We start from the raw sequence: 24,805 nt of genomic DNA, 5'->3' as shown, positions 1-24,805 counted from the left end.
CAAGCTGACCGAAAAATTTGTTAACATCCAACTTACTAATTTTCTCGAGGAGAATAACATCCTGCACGCCAATTAATCAGGGTTCAGATCCAAACATTCGACCGAATCTGCCCTCCTGTTCACGGCAGAGACCTTGCCAATGGCTGTGGACTAAGGGAAGAAGGCCGTCTTGATTTTACTCGACCTATCGGCGGCCTTCGACACGGTCTCACACACAATCTTGATTGACCATCTCTGTAATGCAGGTATAGGAGGAATGGTATTGACGTAGTTTTGGAATTTCCTCAACCAGAGACGTCAAGTCACAGTATTAGGTGATTTTAGATCTGAAGAAAAAGTCACCAGCTCAGGGGTCCCCCATGGCTCGAGCCTGAGCCCTGTACTTTTTAACCTTTACATGGTACCCCTGATGGACCTAATCGCCTCCTACCAGATTAGTACAATATCATATGCTGACGACACGCAGCTGATTTTGGTATTGGATAGGGAGCTGCCTGGAGCAGAGGGAAACTTTAAAAACTGCCTTACGGCACATTTGAGTGGATGAGTAACAATCACCTCAAATGTAATTCCGGAAAGACAGAAATACTGCCTTTCGGCTCTCAAAATCTGTTTTCCCCTAAACAATGGCGGCCTGATGATGCTGAAGCTCCTCCTAACACTATCTTGTCTGCTCGGAATCTGGGCATTAAGTTTGACGATCAGCTGTCCTTCAAGCAACAAGCGGTACGCGTGGCTAGCACGTGCTTCCACATTATTAGATCACTCAGGAAGTTTTTTGACCTCCTTCCTCTTGCAGCAAGGAAAACCGTGGCAGTGGCATTGATAACATCTAGACTGGACTACTGCAACAACCTGTATGCAGGAACCAACAAAGCAGTGGTTCACAGGCTGCAGTTAGTCCAGCACACCACTGCCTGATTAGTACTTCAGTGGCCAAGAAAGTCATCTGCCTCGGCCGCGCTTGAGACTCTTCATTGGCTACCAATACACAAGCGTGTATTATTTAAGGTCCTTGTTATCACCTTTAGAGCCTTTCAGTCACAAGGACCCAGATACTTGGCCAAGGGCTTTAAGCGTTATCAGCCAACACGTTGCTTGAGGTCGGCTAATCAAAATCTTCTGGTAATCCCCAGATTTAGACTGGTAACTAAAGGTGGGAAATCCCTTTTTGTTCTGGGTTCTAGGGCCTGGAACAAATTGCCACCTCAGCTGCGATTTATCTCCAAGGAGAGCCACTTCAGGAAATCCTTTGAAGATATGGATTTTCTCCCTTACTGACACTGCATGCAGGGCGCTAGTGTAGTGTGTGTATCGTGCCTTGTGTTGCCTCCAGTCCACCAACCTATTCGAGCTGGGTTGGCTTTGAGCGCCAAGATGCTCCTTGGAGTGGTAGTAGCGCTTTATAAATGAGATTTTACATTACATTACAGAGATCATGCATATCCTCTAACGTCATGGTGGAGATGGGTAAAATGTCAGAATCTAGTTGTTGACGAAAATGTGGGAGTGAGGGATCCTTCTTGCACATCATTTGGAAATGTCCAATTATCCAGACCTTCTGGGGCAAGGTTGTAAACTGTATCAGTATTGTATGTGGAACAACATTTATGCCTTCTGCCAAATGGTGTCTGTTGAATGTTTCGGAGGCCACAGATTTAAATCGTATGGAACAAGAGTGGGTGACCCTCTGTATAATGATTGCTAAACTGAATATAGCTTGTTTGTGGGGAGTAGAAGAGGCATTGCACTTTAGTGACTGGAAAAGAGACCTAGACTAGTGCATGGTTGCAGAAACAGTAGCATATACAAGTGGGGCTGCCCTAAAAAATGGGAGAAAAAATGGGGGAAGTGGAATACATAAAAGAGAAGTCCATGTGCTGACCCCACAGTACTGTTTCCGAGAACTAATGAAAATGGCTGTTTTGCAACTGAACAACATTGGTTGTATAGGTGAATCGCAGATTGGGATGGTTTGGTAGGTGCAAGTGCGCAGATCTGTACCTATGAAACCTGTCTGTATTTATAATGGAGTTGAAACCTTGTATTGTGATATTAAGTGTCATATAACAAAACATGTTACCAAAATAAAAAAAAGATTTCTCAGTCTCACCAGACACCCTCTGCAAAGTCTATCACCTTCATTAAGAAATGAAGCATCATAAATGCCTCAATCAACTTCGGAGGACATTCAAATGGAGGTAGTGGTCCAAACACAAAAGCACGACTGCCTAACCACAAAGACAAGCATACATTGTCATCTACAAATGCAATTTGGTTCATAGGTACTTACCAGGATGTGCTTTGAGGACATGAGTCTTCAGGCGACTATTGTAGGATGACTTGAATGGGCAGAGTTTGCAGCGGAAGGGCTTGTGATGGCCATGATGAGTCTGCATGTGGCGTTCCAAACTGCAATAGTGGCAGACGAAGATATGTTTATGTTATAGAACAGAACACTTAAGGCCTATATTAGAAATATGTGTTCCTTTTTCTGTGGCACCCAGTGTTTTCATTGTCTGAAAAGCCTCTGCATTATAAAATATGCTTTTTCAAGGTCAGATCTCCAGTTCAAACAACACATTCAGTTAAAAGAGGGTCTGTTGCAGATGGAGGTAAAAGTGCAAAGGAACCTAAACTTTAATATGTTAAGGGCACTGCTTAACAGGAGTTTTTTTTACACCACAGATATAGTTCTAAATTATTAGACCCAATGGCGAGGCAGGATCAGAATTAGAGAGTGGGCTGGCAAAGCCTGATGTTGAAAGGACATTGCAATGCTGAGGCAACGTTAACTACAAAATGGAGGTTCACAGTATAAATGATATACATTTAAAACACTGGAAAATATAGGTTGTGAATGAGAACGATGAGCAGACCGTTCCCTCCATGATAAGTACTGCATGACATTTCAAATGACGGAGAGCTCATTTCATTGGTCAGTACTATTCAACACAATAGGAGCACTCACTGTCTGTAAAAGGGTTGTTCAACCAGGGAACTATGGCAATACGTACTTTCATCAAGTGAAAAAGTGGAAGGGGGACAATCTATTTGCGTTTGCAATGACTTGCACTCATATTTAATTAGAGTTATCCATTTATGGAATTACTGATGTCCCATCTATTGAGAAATGTCCACCACAATGGTTACAGCAGATACAGATGGGGACAGCAACACCTTTACCGCAAAAAAAAAGAAAATTAAAAAAGTATATTACGCAATTACAACACCTACTTGTGTCTGAAGGCGGAAACAAAGGAGCAGTAATGACAGCTGTATTTGTCTTCACGGGTAAACATGGCCAAGGCCAAATGGCTCCTCTCATGAGAGCGCAGTCCCTGCATGGACATTAGCACTCTGTCGCACTGTGAGCAAGGGTAGCCATCTTGATGCAGTTCTTCCAAGCTGCCGCTATCAGCATCTGATTTTCCTTCCACCGAGGCCTCGAGTTCTTTTACAAGATCACCATCTACAAAATCAGAGGCATCAAAATCCTGCAGAGAGAAAAAAACACTTCAACAATTCTTCCCAATTTAATTCTCAGGTTAACTCACAAGATTAACACCAGAAATTAATTTACAATTTGGGAGTGAGTAATCCAGAACATGGACAGACAGTGCGATAAACTTGTCCTAAACTTGGTTTAAAAGGAGCAAAACACAAGCAGCAATGCCTTTTCAACAAAAAGAACATAGATTTGCTGTAAGAATGGCCTCCATTGGACTATAGTTGTATTTAATGGGCACATTTTGTAGAATAGAGCACATTCCAGAGCTACACAATTCTTAACATAGACAGTCCAGGACAGCATTTGCGTGTATGAGTCTTTTATTCATGCAGTATCAAATGTGAGACAAGCTCCACAACGTGTAGGTGGATGAAAATTACAAGCCTAAAATGTACACAAGTTTCATTCTCATAAATGATGTTTTACTGGGATAAAAGAAAATCCACCACGCACATCTCTAGCAACCAAAACAATAAAAAGTAATTTCCTCGTGAATGAATTTTAGAAAGGCCACTGTAGGACATGTAGGTGCCATGAAGTGGATGTCTTAACAGCACCAATTATAATGGGATTGAGTTTTAAGCGAGTGTTTTTGCCATACTGGAGGAAAATGTTGTAAATGATATTTAATGTGCAATTATAGAAAAAAATATTTTATCCTCATATGGACCAAACTAGTATAATCAGGCACACATCTGGACAAGAACAGAACAATCAATCCATCTAGTACTAGCATTTACTTTTGCATACTTCACAGAAAAAGTTGTGCTTTTGTATTATTCTCTCACTGACTTGACTGAGGAAAACCAAATGCAAATATGTTGTACCAACGTAACATTAGAGTATTTCCTAGTGACCCTTTCTATTGGCACATGAAATCATACCCTTGGCATTTTTGTTTGTTGCTAAGATATCTGTGCTGGTGTACCCCAGATGCAGAGATCTTTGTCTAAAGGGTTTCAACACATTTCTCATTTGTATGTCTCTCCCATTTCTCTCCCATTGCATTGTGTTGTAGCGCTTCCACAGTGCTTTTCTTCCTCACTGATAGGCACTAAAGCACTTATGGTTGGTTGAGAAAGCATCTACTTAATTTTATGTGATCGGTTGGAAGAGGCTGTTGATTGGGGAGTTACCTTTGAGCAGTCTGATTCAGTGTTGCGCATGATGCCCAGAGATGAACTCCAGACTTAATAAAACAGCATGCAGCAGCGTTTTATGTATGCAGCATTAGGTGACTAGAGAGGGGGAGTGGTGGTGAATGTGTGTTCCGTGTACACAAACCAGAGTTATGTGAAGCCCGAGACATATTGGATTCATGATTTTTGAAAGAGCCAGGTCTTGGTCTTTATAAATTCTAGACTACTGTTGATGATACTTATTCTTTTTAGGAGTGTTCCAGAGCATGTATGCCTGAACAGAGAAGGAGCTTACTCATGCGTGTGGTTGTTTTTTAAAAAGGGGCTATTATCAGGAGTGGAGCCATTTTGGATCAGAGGTTTCTCCTTTAGCTGCACGGTTTTTAGTTACAACAGAAAGAAGGTGAGCCTTGTCCGAAGGATGACCAAGTGTGTGAAGCAAATTCTTTATGAAACTACTAACCAGTGTAAAGCTTTGAAATCCGCCACAATAAGGTCTTGTCTGCTCAGGTTTGCTACTTGTATGGTTGTGATGTTTTAGATTTGTTAAAGCATGCATATTAGGTTTTTTTAAAGTTCGGCATTCACATATTCAAGAAGGGACTACACTAGGGTTAGTGATAGCCTCATCACTTGGTCTCTCTGTCACGTCACTTCCTTTGATGTGGTGGCTGGTGGACCTAGATCCTGGAGCCAAGGGGATATTTGGGTCATACATTTTCCATAATCCACACGTGAGTATTTCCATTTTGAATTAGTTGTTTTAAAGTCTGTCCTTTAGCATCCAATGGTTTATTCCCCAACCAGCATTCACCAAGGCCGGAAGTCTAAACGTTTTCTCATTTTACGACGCTTTGGATATCTTCAGCATTGCTGCACCATACAAGTGTGAAAGAGTTGGCAAGGTTAGAAAATGGTGTCAAATTTACACTGAAAAGGAGAGCGGCGATTGTTGACCCTTAGGGAGCACTTACCAGTCAGGTGAAAAGCATTTAGCATAACTGTGTAAAATTGGTCCTGTAGGCCAAATCAGTGAGGTGCGATTTTATCCAATTGAAGGTGGTGCCCTTGATTCCTACATCATTTAGTATTTGAAACAGTAGTTGGTACTCTAGAGTGGTGAATACTGATGACAGTTCAAACAGGAAGAGCGCTGCAACTACATTAAAATCGAAAGCATTTTTGAGATCATATGGAGATCAATGCTGATTCAGTACTCATTTTAAGTCTAAAACCATGTCGGTCTGTCTAAAACCAAACTGTTTTGTTCAATGAAGCTGTATATCTGAGAGAAGGCTGACTTTTCAATGAATTTACCTAGAAATATTGAGTATTGGTCTATCATTTATATGGTTGGACTAATTAAGTTCGTTCTTCATAAGAATGGGTTTAACAAAAGATATTTGGTGTTCGCTCGGGAACTCTCCAGTTGATAGGTGGTTATTGATTATCACACTGGGCAGAATGGCAACAAAGGTTTCTTGAAAAATGCTCATATATATGTTTTGAATGCAAGGGTCTGATAAAGATCCTGCTGTGTTTATCACTTTGATAAGTTCACTTTTTTTATCATAAGCTCATCTAGGATGTGTTGTGGAGGAATAATATTTGCACAAGTTTGCAGTTGGGGAGCAGTTAACTACCTGCTTTTAAGAGAAAGCGGGCTTCAATATTACCTACTTTTTTGATGAAGTAATTGGCCAATGAGCTGCACAGTTTCAGTGTATCCAATCACAACTGAGCCTTAGGCCAGTTTATGGAATTTAGCTCAACAACTTGTCTTCTGGATCAGGCTGTGCTACTAGGATGATACATCTATGCGATGGTGACCATCATAATTTATTTATTGAACTCTGTGCAAGAGCCAGAGCTTACGTGTCCCGTTGAATCCTCCTTTGCTTTTTTACTTCTGCACATTAATCCTGCAGTCTCGCCTTGACTAGGGTGCTGCACGTGTGCTAGTTGAAGTGGCGAGCCACTGTATCTGGGTGGCAGTACCTTTCACTGGCAATCCTACTCTATGGCTCTTCCTTCATTTGGTCTATATCTCCACCATAGAACCTATTTGCCAATGAGGCTTTGTTATTGGTAGCTTTGGACTTGACTTGGGAAAGGCTGCGGTTTTATTTTACATGTTTCACTGTGTTAGGTGATGATGCAACTTAACAGAATGTTCAGTGGTGCTTTAAAATGTGAACGGTCAGATGAGACTCTGAGGCAGAAGATACCTAAAGCTGTATGGTGGATGGGGTGTTACATTCTCTTCAACAAAATAAAGTGTTGGTAGAAGTTCATCCCAGCTCCAGCAGTGGACTACATCATTTCCTGGGTGACGAGGGTGGGATGTGTTCGCTTCATGTTTGGAAATAGAGCATACACAACGCTTCAACATCTGATGTTTACTGGTTACATGCATCTCTTATTCTTAAAAGCTGGAAAGATGACCTTTTGAAAAAATTTAAAGTGACAAACTTTTTCAAGCTATAGCATTAGAGTGGTGCAAGCCATTGTCACTTTTAGAGAGACACAGGGGTTTCAGCACAGGCACGGGGCTCCGCATAGCAATATTGATGGTATGTACCTAAGTAACACCGCTTGATTGTGACTGCCCCCCACAGGATTACTCTCACCATTCGCAGGCAAGCCTTTCGAAAGAGAAACTGTCTTTTGCCCTGACTGACCAGCCCAGCAAGAACCTACAAATACATGTGACCTGCATATGGGAAGCCCCAAATTTATGTATGTGATTATATTCTTATACGGTTTTACACACCCTTGTATTGTCTTGAAGAGGCCATGAACAACTAAGCCGAAACGCATCGACTATACATATTCTGAGAAGCCAGCTGCAAAGATCTTAAGAAGACAATTTGACTGTGAGCCATTGCTCCGCATTTACTCAGATGGTGGACACACAAATTTTTCTGACAGTCTCAACCTTGAGTGGATTATCTTTAGACAGTTCATAATTGGAAATTCTTTAATGACCATCACCAGACGGAGTCATGTTTATGCAAGGATTGTGTATAAACGTTCTTATATTATTTTGAGACTTGCTTGTTATATCTCAAATACATTTTTATTGTATATGTGCTACTAATTATTGCATTTTTTAGAGGAATACAGCAGGAGATAAACATACATTTAATAACATCCAAATACCATATGAAAAATTGTAACAATATAGCCAATAACAACTGGAGTGTTATTTTTGATGAGGAAAAATGTAGATTGGTCTTGCTAGAGTCCCTTTCTTTTGTTATGTTGTAATTGAGACGTCAGGCATCCATTGAGGCCGTGGGGACACAGCTCTTGAGAAGAGAAGGTAACGTGTGTGCACTACGGTGAAATGCACACCTCTCTTCATGTTGACAAAATGCTATTCTTGGGAATAGGTAACATGCATATGGCGCACACCTTTACAAGTTTAGAAATAACAGTCCCATTTCTTTGAAAGTGTATCCCATTTTCCGGTAATACGCACACCATATTCTGTGCAAAGTTGAGTCTCATTTCAGGGTGAAATCTTCTTTAAGTCTCAGAATCTATTGTGGTGAAACGTTCACCATGAAAATGCAGGTGGTGAGGAGTCTAATTTAACTAGTTTTGGGTATAGAACAGCGCACCAGTGTGATGAGGAGACGGTTTTCAAGTACCATATTGGGTACCAGCGTGATTTTATAGAGCTTTCCTCATGTCATTGTTTTGTTATTATTATATGCACACTCTTTCTTTGTGGTACTTTATACCAGGTTTTTGTGTGAACACCATTGTGGTACTTTAAAGCAAACTTTTATTGTATACAACATTACTTCATACAGAATGTTACAATACCTTCATTTCTTTTTCCTCACCTAGTAAATCATCTCTCAAATGGGCTAAGTAGAAAAAGGATTATGAGCTCTATGCTAGGGTTTGTGGAACCTTTTTAAGTGCTGTGAGGAAGATTTCTTTATTGTTCCAGTGTTTAGTTTCTTAAGGACAAGAAGAGTTTGATCACATTCCCGAACTAAAAAAATGAAGAAGCAAAGTGACTCAATGAGTTTGAAATCTGTATCAAGAATCTTGACATACACTATTTACCTAAGGTCAGCACAATTCAAGAAAGGTATCACTTTAGCAAAAGGACACAGATCTCAGGAGTCAGTAGAAAATTATAATACAGATTTGAACAAACTGGCTTCTACTTTTAAGTTTGAAGGGACTCTGGAGGAACGTATTAGGAAGAGATTTATGTTGTGCTGCAGTATAGATATATTTAGGGAAGAGGTGTGGCAGAAAAATTACCTTGAGCTGGAAGACATGTTTGCTATTGATAAGAAAATTGAAAACTCCCCGCCTGCCTCTAGGAGTTCCAGAAGGATAATAGTGTCTATGAGAAAAATGTAGAAGAAATTCAAAATATTTCACTTGAAAAGGAAATGAACAATTTATAGAAATATCTTTAGAGTTAAGTGCTTTAGATGTGGTACTCCTAAGTCATGAGGTAAATTATCAAGGTTGCCCAATGTTAAACATTGTAAGTAAGCTGTGTGGAAAGAAATGTCCTTATGGAAAGAATTGCAGGTCTAAGTAAAATGAGATAAGAGAAGTAGATGTTGAAGACATTATGAATGACAGTGACTTGGGCCATGGTGAAATAGTGGTGAAAGTCAGTGGTAGTCAAAAGAATAGTCTAGATTGGGTCAAAGTCAATGGTTTGGACGTATTGATATTGTTTTATTTAGGGGCAAAAATGATACTGGTTCCCAAGAGGTTTTTGTGAGTAATCTAAAAGGCAATGTTCTCTTTAAGAGGTTATTTCAGTAATGTCTGCTGAAGAGTAGTTTTGATAAGAAGGAATAATCCAGAGTGAAAATGCCCTCACTCTCCTATTCCTCATCAGATAAACAAATTCTGCTAAATGCGACTTCAGCACTGAAAATATTTGCCTAATGTTTGTCACTTCATCCAGATTTTATTGCAGGACTACGTGTTGAAACTTCACTTGCCTTAATCTTCAGAGCTTTGTAGGCGTTTTTGCTTTTGTACTCTAGGACCAGAATTGTCTTTCAAATGTGTCCCAAGATTGTGCGGACGTATTAGTGTCTTGGTCTTTTCACTTTTAAAGGCCTGTGATGTTCATCTTACGCATGCATCATCAATGCATCTCCACTGAATGCGCAATTTCTAACAGCCTTTTGGAGCATCTCGGGCCACACAGAAAAATCCGTCATATTTTTCAGAGCCATGTACCGCTTGTGATCATAAAGTGCATCATCAGCACTACAACATATTTCCATGCAGATTATCTTGCTTTGGCAGCCTAAGTTCTTACAAAGACTATGGCAAATAGTTTACAACACCCCTGCTTATGCAACTCCAGTGTTCTGGATCGAAACTCACTGGAAGTCCTTCTTTACGATGGCCTTAAGGCAAGGTTGTTTATGTTTTTCACAGTTTCCTTAGGTGAAACATGGGACAGAACTAAAACAGCTTTTTTTGCTCACCAAAAAATACTAAAGTGCTGGAGCACAAATATTCTCACTAATTTTTTAAACATACAAAACCGACCTAGTGCCTGAATAATTCCCAAGAAACCTGCCATGTACAGCAACACCGAACTCTAGTCTTCCATATTCAAATAAACTGAAAATCGTCAGTGTTTGTCCTCATCGACGGACCAGACAGAAAAATAAACACACAAATAACAACTAACGATTGCCCTGCTTCATGAGACATCATGGAGCACTGATCAACATCACAGTGGAGGTAATACAGCAGACATAACTAGTGAAACAATGAAACAAGCATTAGTAAAGGCAGTAGGCGAGCTATTGGCTTTGTCAATGTGGTTTGCCAAGTTTTCTAATTGGACTGCTTGTCAGTAGCTTATAACATCTGGTTGTGTTAGCTCCTCTTTTCTTGTAGAGGACATACAACTCTGTTCAAAGTCCTCCCTAAATTAAAAAGGGAGGTTAAGACTTTAAACATCCTAAGTGTCTCAGAAAACATGAAGATCGGAAGGGTCTGAAAAACATACATCAGTTTGGGTAGCATTTTCATCTTGACCACCATAATATGGCCTAGCCACCGAAGTACATATGTTTTCAGATCTGCGGTCTGCCTCCAGTTCCCTAATCATTCATAAATAGACAGTTTGAATCATATCTCTGTGTCCCTTATTAGGTTTATTTACATGTCCTGAATTGTTTCTAATGCTCACTTAAACCTATACCTGTGTTGCAGCCCATCTACAGCCTATTGGTATAAGTTGAGATTTATGATATCTATTTTGGTAAGTTATCCTTACTTAACAGTTTTTGTATAGCAAAAACTGCTCTAAATGCTATGCGTATCATTTACATGGAAGTAGAACAAGAAAACATTGGCAAGTAGAACACATGGTAGAAGATAAGAGCAATTGGAACTCTTGTTGGTAAGCACACAGAATCAGAATTTCAGATAAAAAACTATTTTGTTATATGAAGTGGATAGGGTTCTTATTCAAGGGAATTCAGAGGGCCGTGCAGAAAATACACAGTTTCACTATTTCAGACCAGAAAAAAGGGTGTTGAGAGTTCTCAGGTGGGAGAGGAGGCAATTCTATAGGATGGTAGCCATTCTGAAGAAGGAGTGCTTGTGTCTTCTGGAATAGCAAGGCATTGCTTTTCAACCCTGTTGTTCTCAAGATACAGTCAGTGGGATGCCCAAGTAAGGTGCACTTTACCGTTCATATACAAGGCCTTATACTGCTTTTCAGGGATCTCCCTTTTTCACCTTTGTATTCCTCCCTTAACGCTATTTCCCCTCTACATGTACTTTTTTGGGTCCCTTCTCCACTTCCTTGGTGCCACCTCCCCTTTTACTTAGTGCTGCCTCTCTTAAGCTTCTCCACTCCTGAATACTTTCCTAACACCTCTCCCATGTGATTCACTAGTGGGATCCAGATTGAGATCTCACTCCATTTGGGTTTAGTTATTTTTTTGAACAGTCCAAAACCATTTACACAACATTCCATACTTTAGCCATAGGTGTCAATGGGGCTTTTCCTGCTCAAATCCTTATGGAAGGCCTCATCAGCCCTCGGCTTCAGTTCTAGAGTCACTTTTTCTGCGTTCACCATCCTGTGGATCCTTGCCCATAGCAGACGTACACTCTTTATATGTGTGTCCATCTAAGTGAGACCCTCTGCTGCTAGTTTCAGCTGCCATCTCACAGGATCCCACACGGAGATTTCGGTCAGGGGTTGGAAAAGTGTGAGGCAAGCTGCTCCTCATTCAGCAGCTATCCATGGAAGGAAGGACTGGTTTCCTCCACGAATCAGGAAAGACCAAATGTGTTCTCTACCTATCTAGAATTCACAGGAACTGCATCTGCTTGGCTGTTCTCCAAGGTTAAATAAAGTTTACCCTTCATGCCCTCTCTAGTCACAAGGCCACATACAAAAACAGGGCCATAATGGAGTGTGTTGGTTGCTAAAGTTCAGGTCAACACTTACTCATAGATTGTCCATCAAAATCATTTTGAGGAAGATCTTTACTGAAAAGTGAAGCCTTCAAAAACAATAAACAATTACCCTTTTGTGATGCATGTAAAAGGAGGGTAGTCCAGTCTTGTGATGATAAAAAAAGATAAAAGAATTAACTTGGCTGGCATTTGATCTTCCATTCTAGGTTAGTATCATTTATAACATCTCACCTTAATTTCAGCTGCAGCTCCTGGGCCATTTCCATACTGAACATGTTTACGAAGGTGATTACAGATGGCTCGAAGAGTAGGATGTACCTCAACACAAAATTTACATTTGTAGCCTACAACAGTCCTTTCTTTACCAGGCTTCAGTGTGTCATCCAAACTCTGTTGAAACAAACATATATTGTAATGCCTTTGAAACGCAACACGTTCTTAGTAACATTAGAAATGTTCCCTGCAAATGAATCAAGATCAACACGGTCATCTTCCTTGGTCAACACCAACATCTGGGTTGAGTACTTAAATTATGTTCAATAATGTATTTCTTAAAATTCAAATGATACAAAACAGCACACTAGGATATAAAATCATTAGCCACCTCAGTACTCAGACCAATTTAGACATCTTTTTCAGCCAAATGAATGCCAGCATTACTCAACACCACAATGGGTTTTATGTAGGAAAGTGGGTGATCTATTCTTACAAAATTGACCATGTTACTCAGGTGTAACACCGCTTTCACTGATAAGGAACTCAAACTGGAGAATATCACTTCTGTAATAAGTTATGGTCTGTAAGAATTCCTTAACTCATTTAAATTGACAGAAAAGCTGTTGACAATACAACTATTTACTTGGCCCTATTATAACTAGGTCGCATGCCATGTTCCTTACAATATATTATCATAAAAGTAATCTGCTTTTGGATAAATAACATCGCAATACTCAATGGTACCAATAAATTTTAATATTGTGTGGAAACAGAGTTTAAAGTGGAGCCCAATTCACAACCAATATAGTAATACAAGTGAGAAAATGTCATCTTTAAGGAAAGTTTTATTTTAAACGCTGAAAGTATATACAAGAAGAATCACAAATCCTCGTTTGAGTGTGTGATGAGAGATCAATGTTCTCCAGAGTAAGATACCAGTTTCCTTTTTCTATATGTCTACAAACTTAGAGCTCTACTAACATGAGATGAGCTATTTTTACTTTACAAGACCCTTCCTATCAGACACTAATCACCCATGCCGTACCTTACATGCTTATTTAGCTACTAAGCAGTTTTTCTATAAATGAAGTAGTTGTGATTGTGGTAGTTCACTAAACCCTTTTGAAGTTGCTAAAGCAACAGCCAGAAAAACAATCCAGCCTGTCAGAGATCCAAATTCTCTGCTACTTCCAGAGTGAAACATTGTATTGTATCGCAAAACAGGAATGAGAGATATTTGCATATTCAAAGTATGCACACCCTTGCTTCAGCTTTGTGGTAATCTGATTCACTCTTCGATTCAGCACTGCACACGGATGGGGAGTGCGGAGGAAAGTCAATGATAAGCTGAAGTGATTTCTAAATATTCCATGAATGGATATGCATTGTGCTCTACAGATGCCACTCAGGGAGTAGTGCTTACAAAAAGGTCATGCCACAGACTTACTAAGTGACTACTTTACCGATGGCCATTACTTTGGAAAGGTATAGAGGCTGCCTTAAATTTGGCACACTTGCATTTTTTCCTATGGGCGGAGAATGAATAATGAAAGATGTAACCACTACCTTGCTCAATGCATTCACTCTGATGGTGAAAACCTTAAATCCCTGATGTCCTTAGAACAAGTAATGTAAAATATAGGTACTCTACTACTGAGGTACAATATTGCCCTAGGATTGCAGTGATCTGTTGTCCCCACTTTTTTGCACCTTCATGGAACTATAGTAGAACACAAGGGGTCACAGATGCTTGTGTGGCCGCTTCTGTAAAACAGATCACACCAGTGCCTGAACTCAATGGGGAGTGACACCATGTATTTGGACTATCTTTGCCTCTCTTCCCACACTGTATTACAGCGGCAGAGGCAGAGAGACAGAAAGGAAGCATATAGACTGTGCACCACGTAGAAGCAGCGCACAATCTGTGTGCATCTCCTTAGACCTATGGACTGCAGACCACCTCTGACAGGTGGATTCTTACTACCTTTCAAGTGGAGTACAGGCTGTCACCTGCAAAGTGAAAGGTGGAACAATAGAATTAAACAGCTGGTGTGCCCTTCACTAAAGCACTAACCCCAGGGCAAGCATGAGTTTGCAGCTGGCAATGGGCAAACCCAGTTATTGTGATAGGGTGCACAGACCCCGTCTGCACCCTGTGCATCCAGTTAAAGGAGTTACATGGCTCACAGAAGGGCAGCGTTTCCTAGCGGTGCTAATGGCCCTGAAGTCAATGCTGCCGCTTCTCAGCGCTCTATGGCCTAGGAGAAGGTTAAAACATGGAAGAACATATTTGTTGGCTCATGCAAAAGGCATAGATGACCCTATAGATGAAAGACACCAATATTTACACATAAAATGATTATGAATTGTGTAAAAATGTCCTTCAGAAGACCAGACATGCTTAAAGAACGACAGTTACTAAGACTATTATTGCTTTTCACAAAGTCTAATTAATATAGCCAAAACAATGTTAAGATCCTCTGTGAGGGAAAGTGAAAATGTAACTGCAGTGGACAAAAATGGAAGAATGAAATGCAAGGTAATTTGTTCACCCTTTCCAAGTAAGATGAGACCTGTGCTAGGATTCGGAGAAGCTCCGAGGTGCTCAAAGGGGATGTCCATGATATGAAAATTGTGCGCAGGCAACATTGCTGTTAGAATGATGCTAAAATGTAGTTTCTCTGCCTTATAATTTTCATGTTCTCATCGCTGCATGCTCAGCGATGGGGAAATGGAAAAATGTAAGTCTTTGCACAAAGTTCCCCGATTTCGGTTTTATTCATTTTTCATTGCTGGGACTTGGCAGCTCACCCCAACAGTTGCTTCCCACCGCTCAAGCCACGCTGAGAACAGTTCAAATGTGACCACAGTGCAGAGCTGCTCTGTGATGTCGACCAGGAATTCGCCATGTTGGGGGCTCCTATTTTAAAAGCCTGAAAGACTATTTAGCCTCCTCACAATCACTTACTCCTCCCTCCAGGCACTTCCCTGCACTAATTGTGGTATCACAGCACCTTCTGGCTTCTATCACTCGGCTCCCTCCTCCATCTTCTAAGTTCTTTTGCTTTCCCAGGCTTGTTTGCCTATGTGACCACTGACTCAACTGCTACACAAGTTTCCTTTCTGACAATGCGCAGGACCTCCGCTCTTTCTTTGGCATTTTGAAGGAAAAGGGGTGGAACAAGCCAGCAACTGTGATAGCTCGGACCCTCTGACGTACTTTTCATTGGAGCCTATTTATGCACCAGAAATTTCTCCAGTCACACTGGGCACTAGAAACTGAAACTGCACTCCATAGAATAATAAGTAAGGAACATGATAAAGCACAAACATACCTCATGCTGATCATATACCAGCTAAAACTAGTGCAATATTCAGCATTAGCCTTACATGACATTCAAAACGTGACTCACTGGTCAGTGTTATCAATTCACCTTAAAAAATTTAGAAAAGTCCTAGAACTGAAGGAAAACATCCTCACGCACTGCAGCATTCAAGGGTTGTGTCCGCAGGTGGAAAAATAGAAAACTGAGGCATGGTTGCATAAGACCCCAAAGGTTTATCCAGGATTTGTCGGGTCAAACTAGCTTTGAGTACTTCAAACATGATGTCGGAGAACACAACAGCTTGAAAAGGTAAACAGTCAGAATGGAAGATATGTGTATTTAGTTTCTTTGTGATCAATATGCAAGAACAATAAAAAGAAAAGTTTTTGATTGCTCCATTATATTACAGATTAATTTGGAATTAAATAAACAGTCACAGCTATACTGGAGTACTGTTCCTCTTGTTGAAGAAAGCTATCAAGAAATCACCAACACATTCTACACTTGATTCCTTTTGGACTCATCTGCTGAACACTTGGGCTGTTACACATTTCATTGTTACTTACATTTTCAGGCTGCACTACAACTCCGTGATGGACAAGTCACTTACCTTCGGTAACGTCTTATATGGTAGAGACATGACCTAGCAGCAGATTCCTTACCTTTGAATTTCCCTGGCGTCAGACTGGACACAGAAGATTTTTGTTTGAGCAATACCCTTGCACGCCGGGAGGTGGCGACGGTCTGCTCCACATGATGTCGCCGGCGTTATCTCCATGATTATGATATTCACATCACCTATATAGCCGCCACCTCAGCACACTGATGCCAGTCAATTTCACGACTTTCCACGCCAGGAGCGTGGAGCCAAAGAGTGTGTCTTTTGAACAGCCAGGGCCCTGAAAGGGAACAGACTTTACCGTAAATCCTGTCCAGGGAGGATGGGTGGGTAGGTAAGAAATCTGCAGCTAGTTTGTATCTCTACCAGATAAGGCATTATCGAAAGTAAGTAACTTTTCCATCTGATAGAGAAATTTAGCGGCAGATTCCTTACCTTTGAATAGATACCCAAGCAATACCATCCCCGGAGGAGGGGCTGCCGACAAGTTTAGATCAGGACTGTCCAGGCAGTAGTGCTTGGTGAACGTGTGCAGTGATGCCCACGTTACTGCCTGACAAATGTCGAGGACTGGGACTCCATGTTGCAAAGCCGTGGAAGCAGCCTTAGCTCTGGTAGAATGAGCCCTTAAGCCTTTAAGAGGCTTCTTTTTGGCCAGAGCATAGCAGATTTTAATGTAAAGTACAACCCATCGAGAGATCATCCTTTTTTGCACCACACAACCCTTCTTCGCTCCCAAGTACCCCACGAAGATTTGGTCATCCACCAGGAACTCTTTTGTGCGGTCAAGGGAGAACGACAACGCTCTTTTCGGTTCCAGATAGTGAAGTAGCTCCTCTTCTTTAGAGGGATGGGGAGGAGCATAGAAAGTGGGGAAGGTGACAGATTGCCCCACGTGGAATGGTGTTACCACTTTCGGTAAGAAACAGGTCATAGTGCGAAGCACCAATTTCTAAGAGAAGATGATCAGATAAGGAGGTTTAGATAACAGAACCTGCAATTCGCTCACCCTCCTGGCAGACGTTATTGCCACTAGAAAGGCTGTTTTGATGGTAAGCAGCCAGGCAGTTGTACAGAGGTTCGAACGGGGTACACATCAGAAAGGTGAGAACCAAATTAAGGTCCCACTGAGGTATGATGAAAGGGGCAGGTGGAAACGTGCAAGCCCCTTGAGAAATCAATTTACAATAGTGGATTTAAATAAAGAGGGTTGCTATGGTAGCCTAAAAAAGGCAAATGAGGCTGAAAAGTACCCTTCTTAGTAGAGGGACACCTGCCTGCCAAAATAACATTACAGACTTTAGGAGAAAGGTCGAATGCTATCAAATGTCATTGTTCAACCTCCACGTTAAAAGTCGTACAGTTGACAGGTTCGAGTGCAGGATCCTCCTCTGCTGCTGCGACAGAAGATCCTCATGAAGGGGCAGCCTCATAGGAGGATCGACACTCAATTGGAGAAGCTCAGGATACCAGACTCTCCGTGCTCAGTCCGAAGCCACGAAAATGACTTGGACCCGGTCGCTCCTGATCTTCTTCAGCACTCTAGGCAGGAGTGGTATGAGCAGAAAGGCGTATAGAAGGCCTGAGCTCCACTTAAGACAAAACGAGAGAGAAACTGCCTTGGAAACTCAAGCATGCAATGTCAACTGATATTGCGCGTTTGTGGGGGAGGCAAACAGATATAATCAAGACTCACCTCACTGTTGACAGAGACCTTGCGTCACCCGCGGATGGAGACGTTAGGCATTGATGGCCGGATTCGTCCACCCTCTTGTTCAGAGAATCTGCCAGGTGTTGAACCACCAGGGATGACCCTGCTGTTCCAGCCATGTCCAGAGACACAGGGCCTCTGAGTCCACAAACCCAGCCTGCCCTATTTGTTGCAGCATCACATGGCGGTGGTGTTGTAAGTGAACATTTGAACCAGCTTTCCCTTGCTTGAAGAAAGAAAGACTTTCAATGCTAGGCAAATCACACTGATCTCCAGCAGGTTGATGTGGAGTCCAGATTGTGCCGGAGACCAGAGTCCTCTGATCTCCACCTTTCCCATTCTAGGAGTGATGCATCTGTTACTAGTGTGTGATCTGGGTGGGTAAGGGATCCTGCACAGTTCCATCTGAGATCTGGCCAATGTTGGAGAGATTCCTGTGATGCTGGTCCCACTGGAACTCTGTTCCCACAGCAGACCCTGCATATGCCATCTGGCATGTGTCACAAGCAGGATGCAGGAGGCCATGAGGCCCAGCAGCCTCAGAGTCATTCTCACCAAAATCCAGGTTAGAGGCTGAAACATACGTTTCATAACCGGAATATCCTGGACTTGCAGCTCAGAAGGATAGGCCAGACACTGCACTATGTCCAGAACAGCTCTGATGAAAGAGAACGTCTTAGAGGGAGTTAGGTGTGACTTCGGCATGTTGATAGTGAACTCCTGCGAATGCAGGTGGTTTCGATGTAGTCTAGAGGTGGGAGACAACAGCCTGGGATGAATTCGCCTTCAACAGCCAGTCGTCGAGATGGGGAACGACTGGCTCGCCTGATTGCGCAGATTTATTTATTTATTTTGAAGGTTTTATATAGCGCGAACAAGACTCTTGCGAGTATCAGAGCGCTTTACAGGTCATAGTTAGAAGGCACAAAATGTACAAAGAACAGCACAAAAAAATAATTTACAGTGAATAGACAGAGTTCAAGTGAATTTAGACATGAGGATAGCTTTCACTTCTCTTTTGAAGGAGTTGGTGGAAGGGTTCATTCTTGTTGCATTGGGTAAGGCGTTCCATATCCTCGGACCCATCCCCGAATTGACGGGGTATACGTTTTTTTCTTGGAAAATCGTTGAGGTTGTAGGAGAAGAGTCTAGGCGCTCCTGGAGGCTCTGTTGCCCGCGGAGAGCACCAATTTCTGACCTAGGTATTGTGGGGCGTTGTGGTGGAGGGCTTTGTGTGTCATACAGGCGATTTTAAGTGAATTCTGGCTTCAAACGGAAGCCAGTTGAGAGCTCTCAGGTCTGGGGAAATGTGAGCGTTTCTCTTAGAACCTGTGATGAGTCTTGCAGCTGAGTTGGTCGTAGCTCTTAGCGCGGCAGTCGATGACCTAGGGAGGCCGCATAGTGTTACTGCTCCATATTCCACCCGGGGAATTACTAAGGCTTGAACTGCTTGTTTGAAATAGTGTGCGGGCAGAAAGGGTTTCAGTTTTCGCAGGGTCTTAAGGTGGAAGTTGGCTCCCTTTGTTGAGGCGCTAATGTGTTTCTGCATCTTTAAGTTATTGTCTAGTGTTACCCCTAAAGATTTCGCTGAGTCGACTATAAGCGGTTGTCCATTAAGAGCTGTTAGGTGCTTTATCCAGTCCAGAATAGTGTGAGTTTTGTTCGGGGGGCGATTAAGTGGAATTCCGTTTTGAGCGAGTTAAGTTTCATATGGTTTTCGGCCAGCCACGTTTGCGTTTTTTTGAAGAGTGGTGTTGAGCGATTTGATGTCTTCTAGAGAGTGTATCCTTATGTAAATTTGGGTGTCGTCTGCATACAGAAGTGAATCTTGGCGAGGCTGAGAAGATCAGTCAGAGGTTCCATTAACAGGTTGAACAAGGTGGGTGATAGGGAGGAACCTTGGGGGACTCCTAATGTGACTGGCATGGGATTGGACAGGGATTGCTTGACCTTGAATCTTTGGGATCTATTTTGGAGGAAGGAGGTAAACCAGTTAAATACATTTCCAGACATTCCCATTCTGTGTTTCAGGTGAACCAGCAGGTTGTCGTGTTTGACGGTGTCGAAAGCTGATGATAGGTCGAGTAGGATTAAAAGACAGACTTCATTTTGGTCTAGGATTTTGAGAGCATCGTCTAATACATGTGTCATGGCTTATTCGGTGCTGTGACCTGCTCTGAAGCCTGATTGAAATTGGTTCAACAGGTTGAATCGATCAATGTGCTTATTCAGCTGAATGTGAACGCATTTTTCAAGGAGTTTGGCTAACATGGGGATGTTAGATATCGGACGGTAGTTATTTAGGTCCGAAGGGTCCGCAGTGGCTTTCTTTAGGATAAGCGAGACCTGTCCCGTTTTCAGGATGTCTGGAATGCATCCTTGAAGGAGGGAAGTGTTAATGGTCTTGGTCCAGCTGGGTAGTAAGAGGGGAATGAAGTCTTTTAGGTAGTTCGCCGGAAGCGGGTCCGTGAAGTGATTGGAGGGCTTCAACGGGTTTATCATCTTTAAAATGGAGTCTTCATAGTACGTGACAAAGTGGGACCAAGTTGCGTTGTTTTTTAGTTTAAATAATGGGATGTCATTCGCTCGGGCACCAGCCAAGGACAGAGATGGGTTATTTTTCAAGTCTGAGATGGATATTAGATCGGATTTAATGGATTCTGTCTTAGAGGCGAAGAGGGCGGCAAATTCATCACAGTTGGGGAGAGAGGGTGGGCTGGCGTTGATGACATTAGGTAGGCTTTTGGTTTGGGCTTCGATAAGGTCGAATAGGTTTTTGGGACGGTTCTTGGCTAGGTCTAGTTGAGACCTGAAGAAATCGGTTTTGGATTTTCTGATCTTTCTGAAATGGGCGTTTCTGGATGTTCTTAGAAGTTTGAGGAGGTCTGTTGAGGGTGTGTCTCTCCAGCGTCGTTCAATTGCTCTGAGCGAGCGTCTGTCATCATTTAGCCTCCCGTCATACCATGGTTTTGAGTCTTTTGAGGATGTTCTTTTCAGTTGCAGTGGGGCCATTTTGTCTAGAAGGTTGTTCATGGAGTGGAAGTAGTGATTTGTCAGTTCTTCAGGGGGGTGGAGAGGGTTAGAGCTAGCTAAGACTGAGGTCAGATCCGAAGTTTTTCAGGTTTCTCTTCCAGATCTTAGTACTAAGGGGTTGTGAGGGGAGTCGTTTAATGGTTTCCAGGATTTGGAATGAGATGATATGATGGTCAGACCAGTCGCAAGGGAGTATCGAGTCGAGCAGTGTGGAGTCTTATTTGGAGATAACTAGGTCGAGAGTTGCACCCTTGTCGTGCGTAGGCCTGTTGCATATTTGGTTGAGATTGAGATCAGAGAGGAAGGCTTTGAGGCTGTTTACCCCTGGGTTGTTCTGGTCGTCCCAGTGAAGGTTGAAATCCCCAAAGAAAATTTGCTTAATATGTTGGGTGTCATTAGAAGCAAGAATGTCCATGAAGTGTTCTATGAAGGTGAGGTTATCTCCAGGAGGATGGTAAAAGGAGTGTAGAGAGAATATTTGCTTGTTCTAGTTGGCGATGTTTAAGCATAGGTATTCGCAAGATGATAAAGCGGGGGCATTTGAGTTGGTCATGGTTAGGCTGATCTGGTGTATGCAGGCTATCCCACCGCCTGGTCTGTCGGTTCTGTCTAGTCTGGTGATGGTCATAGTTAGGGGGAAGCAGATAGTCCATGATGGGAGTAGAAGTTTCATTTAGCCAAGTTTCTGTCAGGATCAAAATGTCAGGTTTGTTCGAGATAATAAGGTCAGCTATATCAGCTGCATGTCTGGCTGCGGACCTACAGTTAAGGAGGATGCAGCTTAGACGTGGTTGGGTGATTACTGTGGAGGTTCTGCTGTGATGGGGATTCTAGTGAGGTTATTTTCCACAATGCCTCTGGAATTGAGTCTGGAGGTTCTCTGTGAATTGATCAGAATAGATTGAATTTGGGAGTCTGAGGGTTGACTGGATGTCCCCTGTTGTGAGGAGGGTCGGGTAGCTCGTAAGATCGGAGGAGGGCCACTAGATCTAAGTCAGACAGTGTGTTTCATCCCCTGATAGGGCAGGATATGGCGTTAGGGTGTGGGACTGTGCTCCATGGTGGATACCCATGATCTTGGGCGCTTGCAGGAAGGTGTTGTAAGCGACTATAGATCTTGGCATGTGGTAACAGATGAGCTGCAACCATAGCTATCACACCTTGGTGAAAATTCCGAGGGGCGTTGTTAAGACCAAAGGGAAGCAAGGTGAAGTGTAAGTGCTTGTGGCCTACCATAAACCGCAGGTAGAATCGATGAACAGGCAGAAAGGGACTGTGAAAATAGGTGCCCTGCAAGTTCAATGCAATCATCCAGTCTCCTGGTTCCAGGGCAGACAAGACCGGAGCTAGAGTGAGCATCTTGTACTTTTCCTTTTTGTTGAAGTAGCTGAGGGCTTGCAGATCTAAGATAGAGTGCAGGCCTTTTTCTTTCTTCTGGACCAGAAAGTGGCGGGAATAACAACCACAGCCTACTTCTGGTGCCGGAACCCTCTCTATGGTTTCCTTGACCAAGAGAGTCATGACTTCCTCCTGAAGCAAAGTCAATGGATCCTCAAGTCAGCCGGTAGTAATTTGGAGACAATGAGGGAGGTGTAATCTTTAAAGGAAGGGAGTAGCCCCTTCGGCCTATCTGAAGAACCCACCTGTTCAACGTGATGTTTTGTCAGTGGTGGAGGTGATGGCTGATCCTGCCACCACCTGGCTGCCCATGAGCTTGAAGGGCCAGGCTAGAAGGGTTTGGAGGCTGTGGATTTAGGGGTGTTAGGGGGATTGACCTGACCTCTGGCCACCTGACCCATGGGGCCAGAATAAGCCGCACCCAGGCCACTCAGAGGTTGCTGAACATGCGGTGCCTTGTGGCTGGGGTATGGCTGGCGTGGCTCAAAGCCCCTTCTGTAGCCACAAAAGGGACGAAAAGCAGACAGGAGATGTGTGGCCACTGAGAGGCCCAAGGACTTGGCGATAGCCCACGAGTTCTTTAAGCTCTCTAGGGCCATTTCTGCTTTGTTTCCGAAAAGAGATGGGTGCCATCAAAGGAATGTCCATGAGGAAAGCCTGGACCTCCTGAGAAAAGCCAGAAGTTCTCAGTCAGGTGTGGGGTCGAACAGCTACTGCTGATGACATCACTCTGCCCAGCGAGTCGGTCGTGTCAAGCTCACAATGACTGGCGAACTTTGCGCATCTCTCCCATCTGTTACCGCTTGGGAGAGGATGGCCAGGGCCTCTACTGGACCTGTGGCAACACTTGCGCAACCGTTTCCCACTGAGAGTGGGAATAACAGCCCAATAGGAATGCAGTGTGTTCACGGACCGCAATGCAGGTATGGCTGAAGAAAAGATTTTCTTACCCCAACTATCCACCCTCTTGGATTCCCTGTCCGGGGAAGCGGAAGGGAACGCGCCTTGTGAGGTAGAGGCGTGGACCAGCACGCTCTCGTGGTAGGGTGGTTGGTGAGGACATTTGGGTCACCCGGTACAGGGCGATAGCGGTGAGCGACTGTCCTATTCACAGGAGCCCCTGTGCTGGGCTTGGACCAGGTCTTAGAAGGACATCAGTCAAGGTCTTGTTGAATGGCAGGAGGGGTATATGAGGAGGAGACACCTGGCTGCAAGACCTCTGTCAAGATTTTAGTCTTGACTTCCACTGAAGGGAGCTGAAGGTCCAGGACCTCAGCTGCTCTTCTCACCACCATAGCATATAAAGCTCCCTCCTCCATAGCCATGGCTGGGGGAGAATGCAGGCCAGAATCTGGAGCAGTATCCAGTCCACTAACCTCACCCAATTCCTCATACCAGTCCAGTTAGTGTTCAGGCTGGTCTGTAAATGGTCCAGCGACCCCCCTCCCAATCTTTCTCTATTCCTAGCCCTTCAAAATAAGGCTGAAGAACTAACCTAGGACTCAAGGCTGCTATTGGCACCGGAACAGGCGATCTGGCTCGGGGGTAGAATGGGGCTGGAGCCACCGGGTGGCGGGGGGACCAGTGGCTACAGTGCTGGCACCAGGGAAGGTCACAGTGGCGTGACCGGCAAACGTCCGGATGCACTACCAGATCCGGGGGGCATCGGAATGTGATGGAGTCTCTTTTAAACCTCCGGTCCCTAAGATGCACCAGGAGGGTATGGCCACCCAAATATGAGGTACATAGAATCATAAAACTCTTTGAGCGGGTGTTGCCTCTGCTCCTGGAAATAAACAACAGAGAGTGCTAGTGCTAGTCAATTAAACACAACAACCTTATTTTGAACATTGGAATTAAACCAACTGTTTTTTATTTTTATTTTATTTTTATTTTATTTCATTTATTCAGTATTTCTTTTTCTACGTGTTATTATTTTTCTTTTTTAACACACTTTACAATTTTTTAGACCTTATGTACAAAATCTAAACATTAATATTTCAAAAACATATTTCTAACAAAATCATTCAAACTTTCAAACATACTCCACTCATACCATTACAGATAAAATACAGCTGGAATAATTCGTTATTTAATCCTTTAGAATTGTGTAATCTTTTCAGTGGCTATTAACAGTCTACGCGTTTCGAACTCGCGTTTAATTACTGAGTTCTCTTCAGGACCATAGTCTCTTGTCAATCAGAGCATGGGGAATTGACAGTGTCCCCGACGTACAATCAATTTTATGTGCGATGAGCAGGGGTCTAGGTCTTGGCGCTGGCTGCAGCATGTAACTGATTCACGGCTGCTTGCGTCCCGTGTCTGGGGTTCAGTGCTCCCGCCTTCACAGGTCGGGGCACCGAGCGTTGAATCCGTTCTCCCCTCTGTGTGATCGCCGCGTTC

General features: G+C 43.0%; 1 protein-coding gene across 4 annotated transcripts in view; it reads right to left on the bottom strand.

The window, feature by feature from the left end:
- Positions 1 to 24,805, bottom strand: part of ZNF462 (zinc finger protein 462) — a 215,161-nt gene that overhangs the window by 55,252 nt on the left and 135,104 nt on the right. For all 4 annotated transcript variants that reach the window (XM_078676655.1, XM_078676658.1, XM_078676657.1 and 1 more), the window contains exons 4-6: positions 12,331 to 12,489; positions 3,238 to 3,497; positions 2,294 to 2,412 (exon numbers count right to left, since the gene is read on the bottom strand). In XM_078676655.1, the coding sequence (XP_078532781.1) occupies positions 2,294 to 2,412; positions 3,238 to 3,497; positions 12,331 to 12,489 (538 nt within the window). The remainder of the gene's footprint in view (positions 1 to 2,293; positions 2,413 to 3,237; positions 3,498 to 12,330; positions 12,490 to 24,805) is intronic.

This window comes from Lissotriton helveticus, chromosome 2_1 (assembly GCF_964261635.1).
Source record: "Lissotriton helveticus chromosome 2_1, aLisHel1.1, whole genome shotgun sequence".
In the NCBI taxonomy this organism is placed as follows: domain Eukaryota; kingdom Metazoa; phylum Chordata; class Amphibia; order Caudata; family Salamandridae; genus Lissotriton; species Lissotriton helveticus.
The sequence above is the reverse complement of the archived record's forward strand: the minus strand, read 5'-3'. Positions and strand labels throughout refer to the sequence as shown.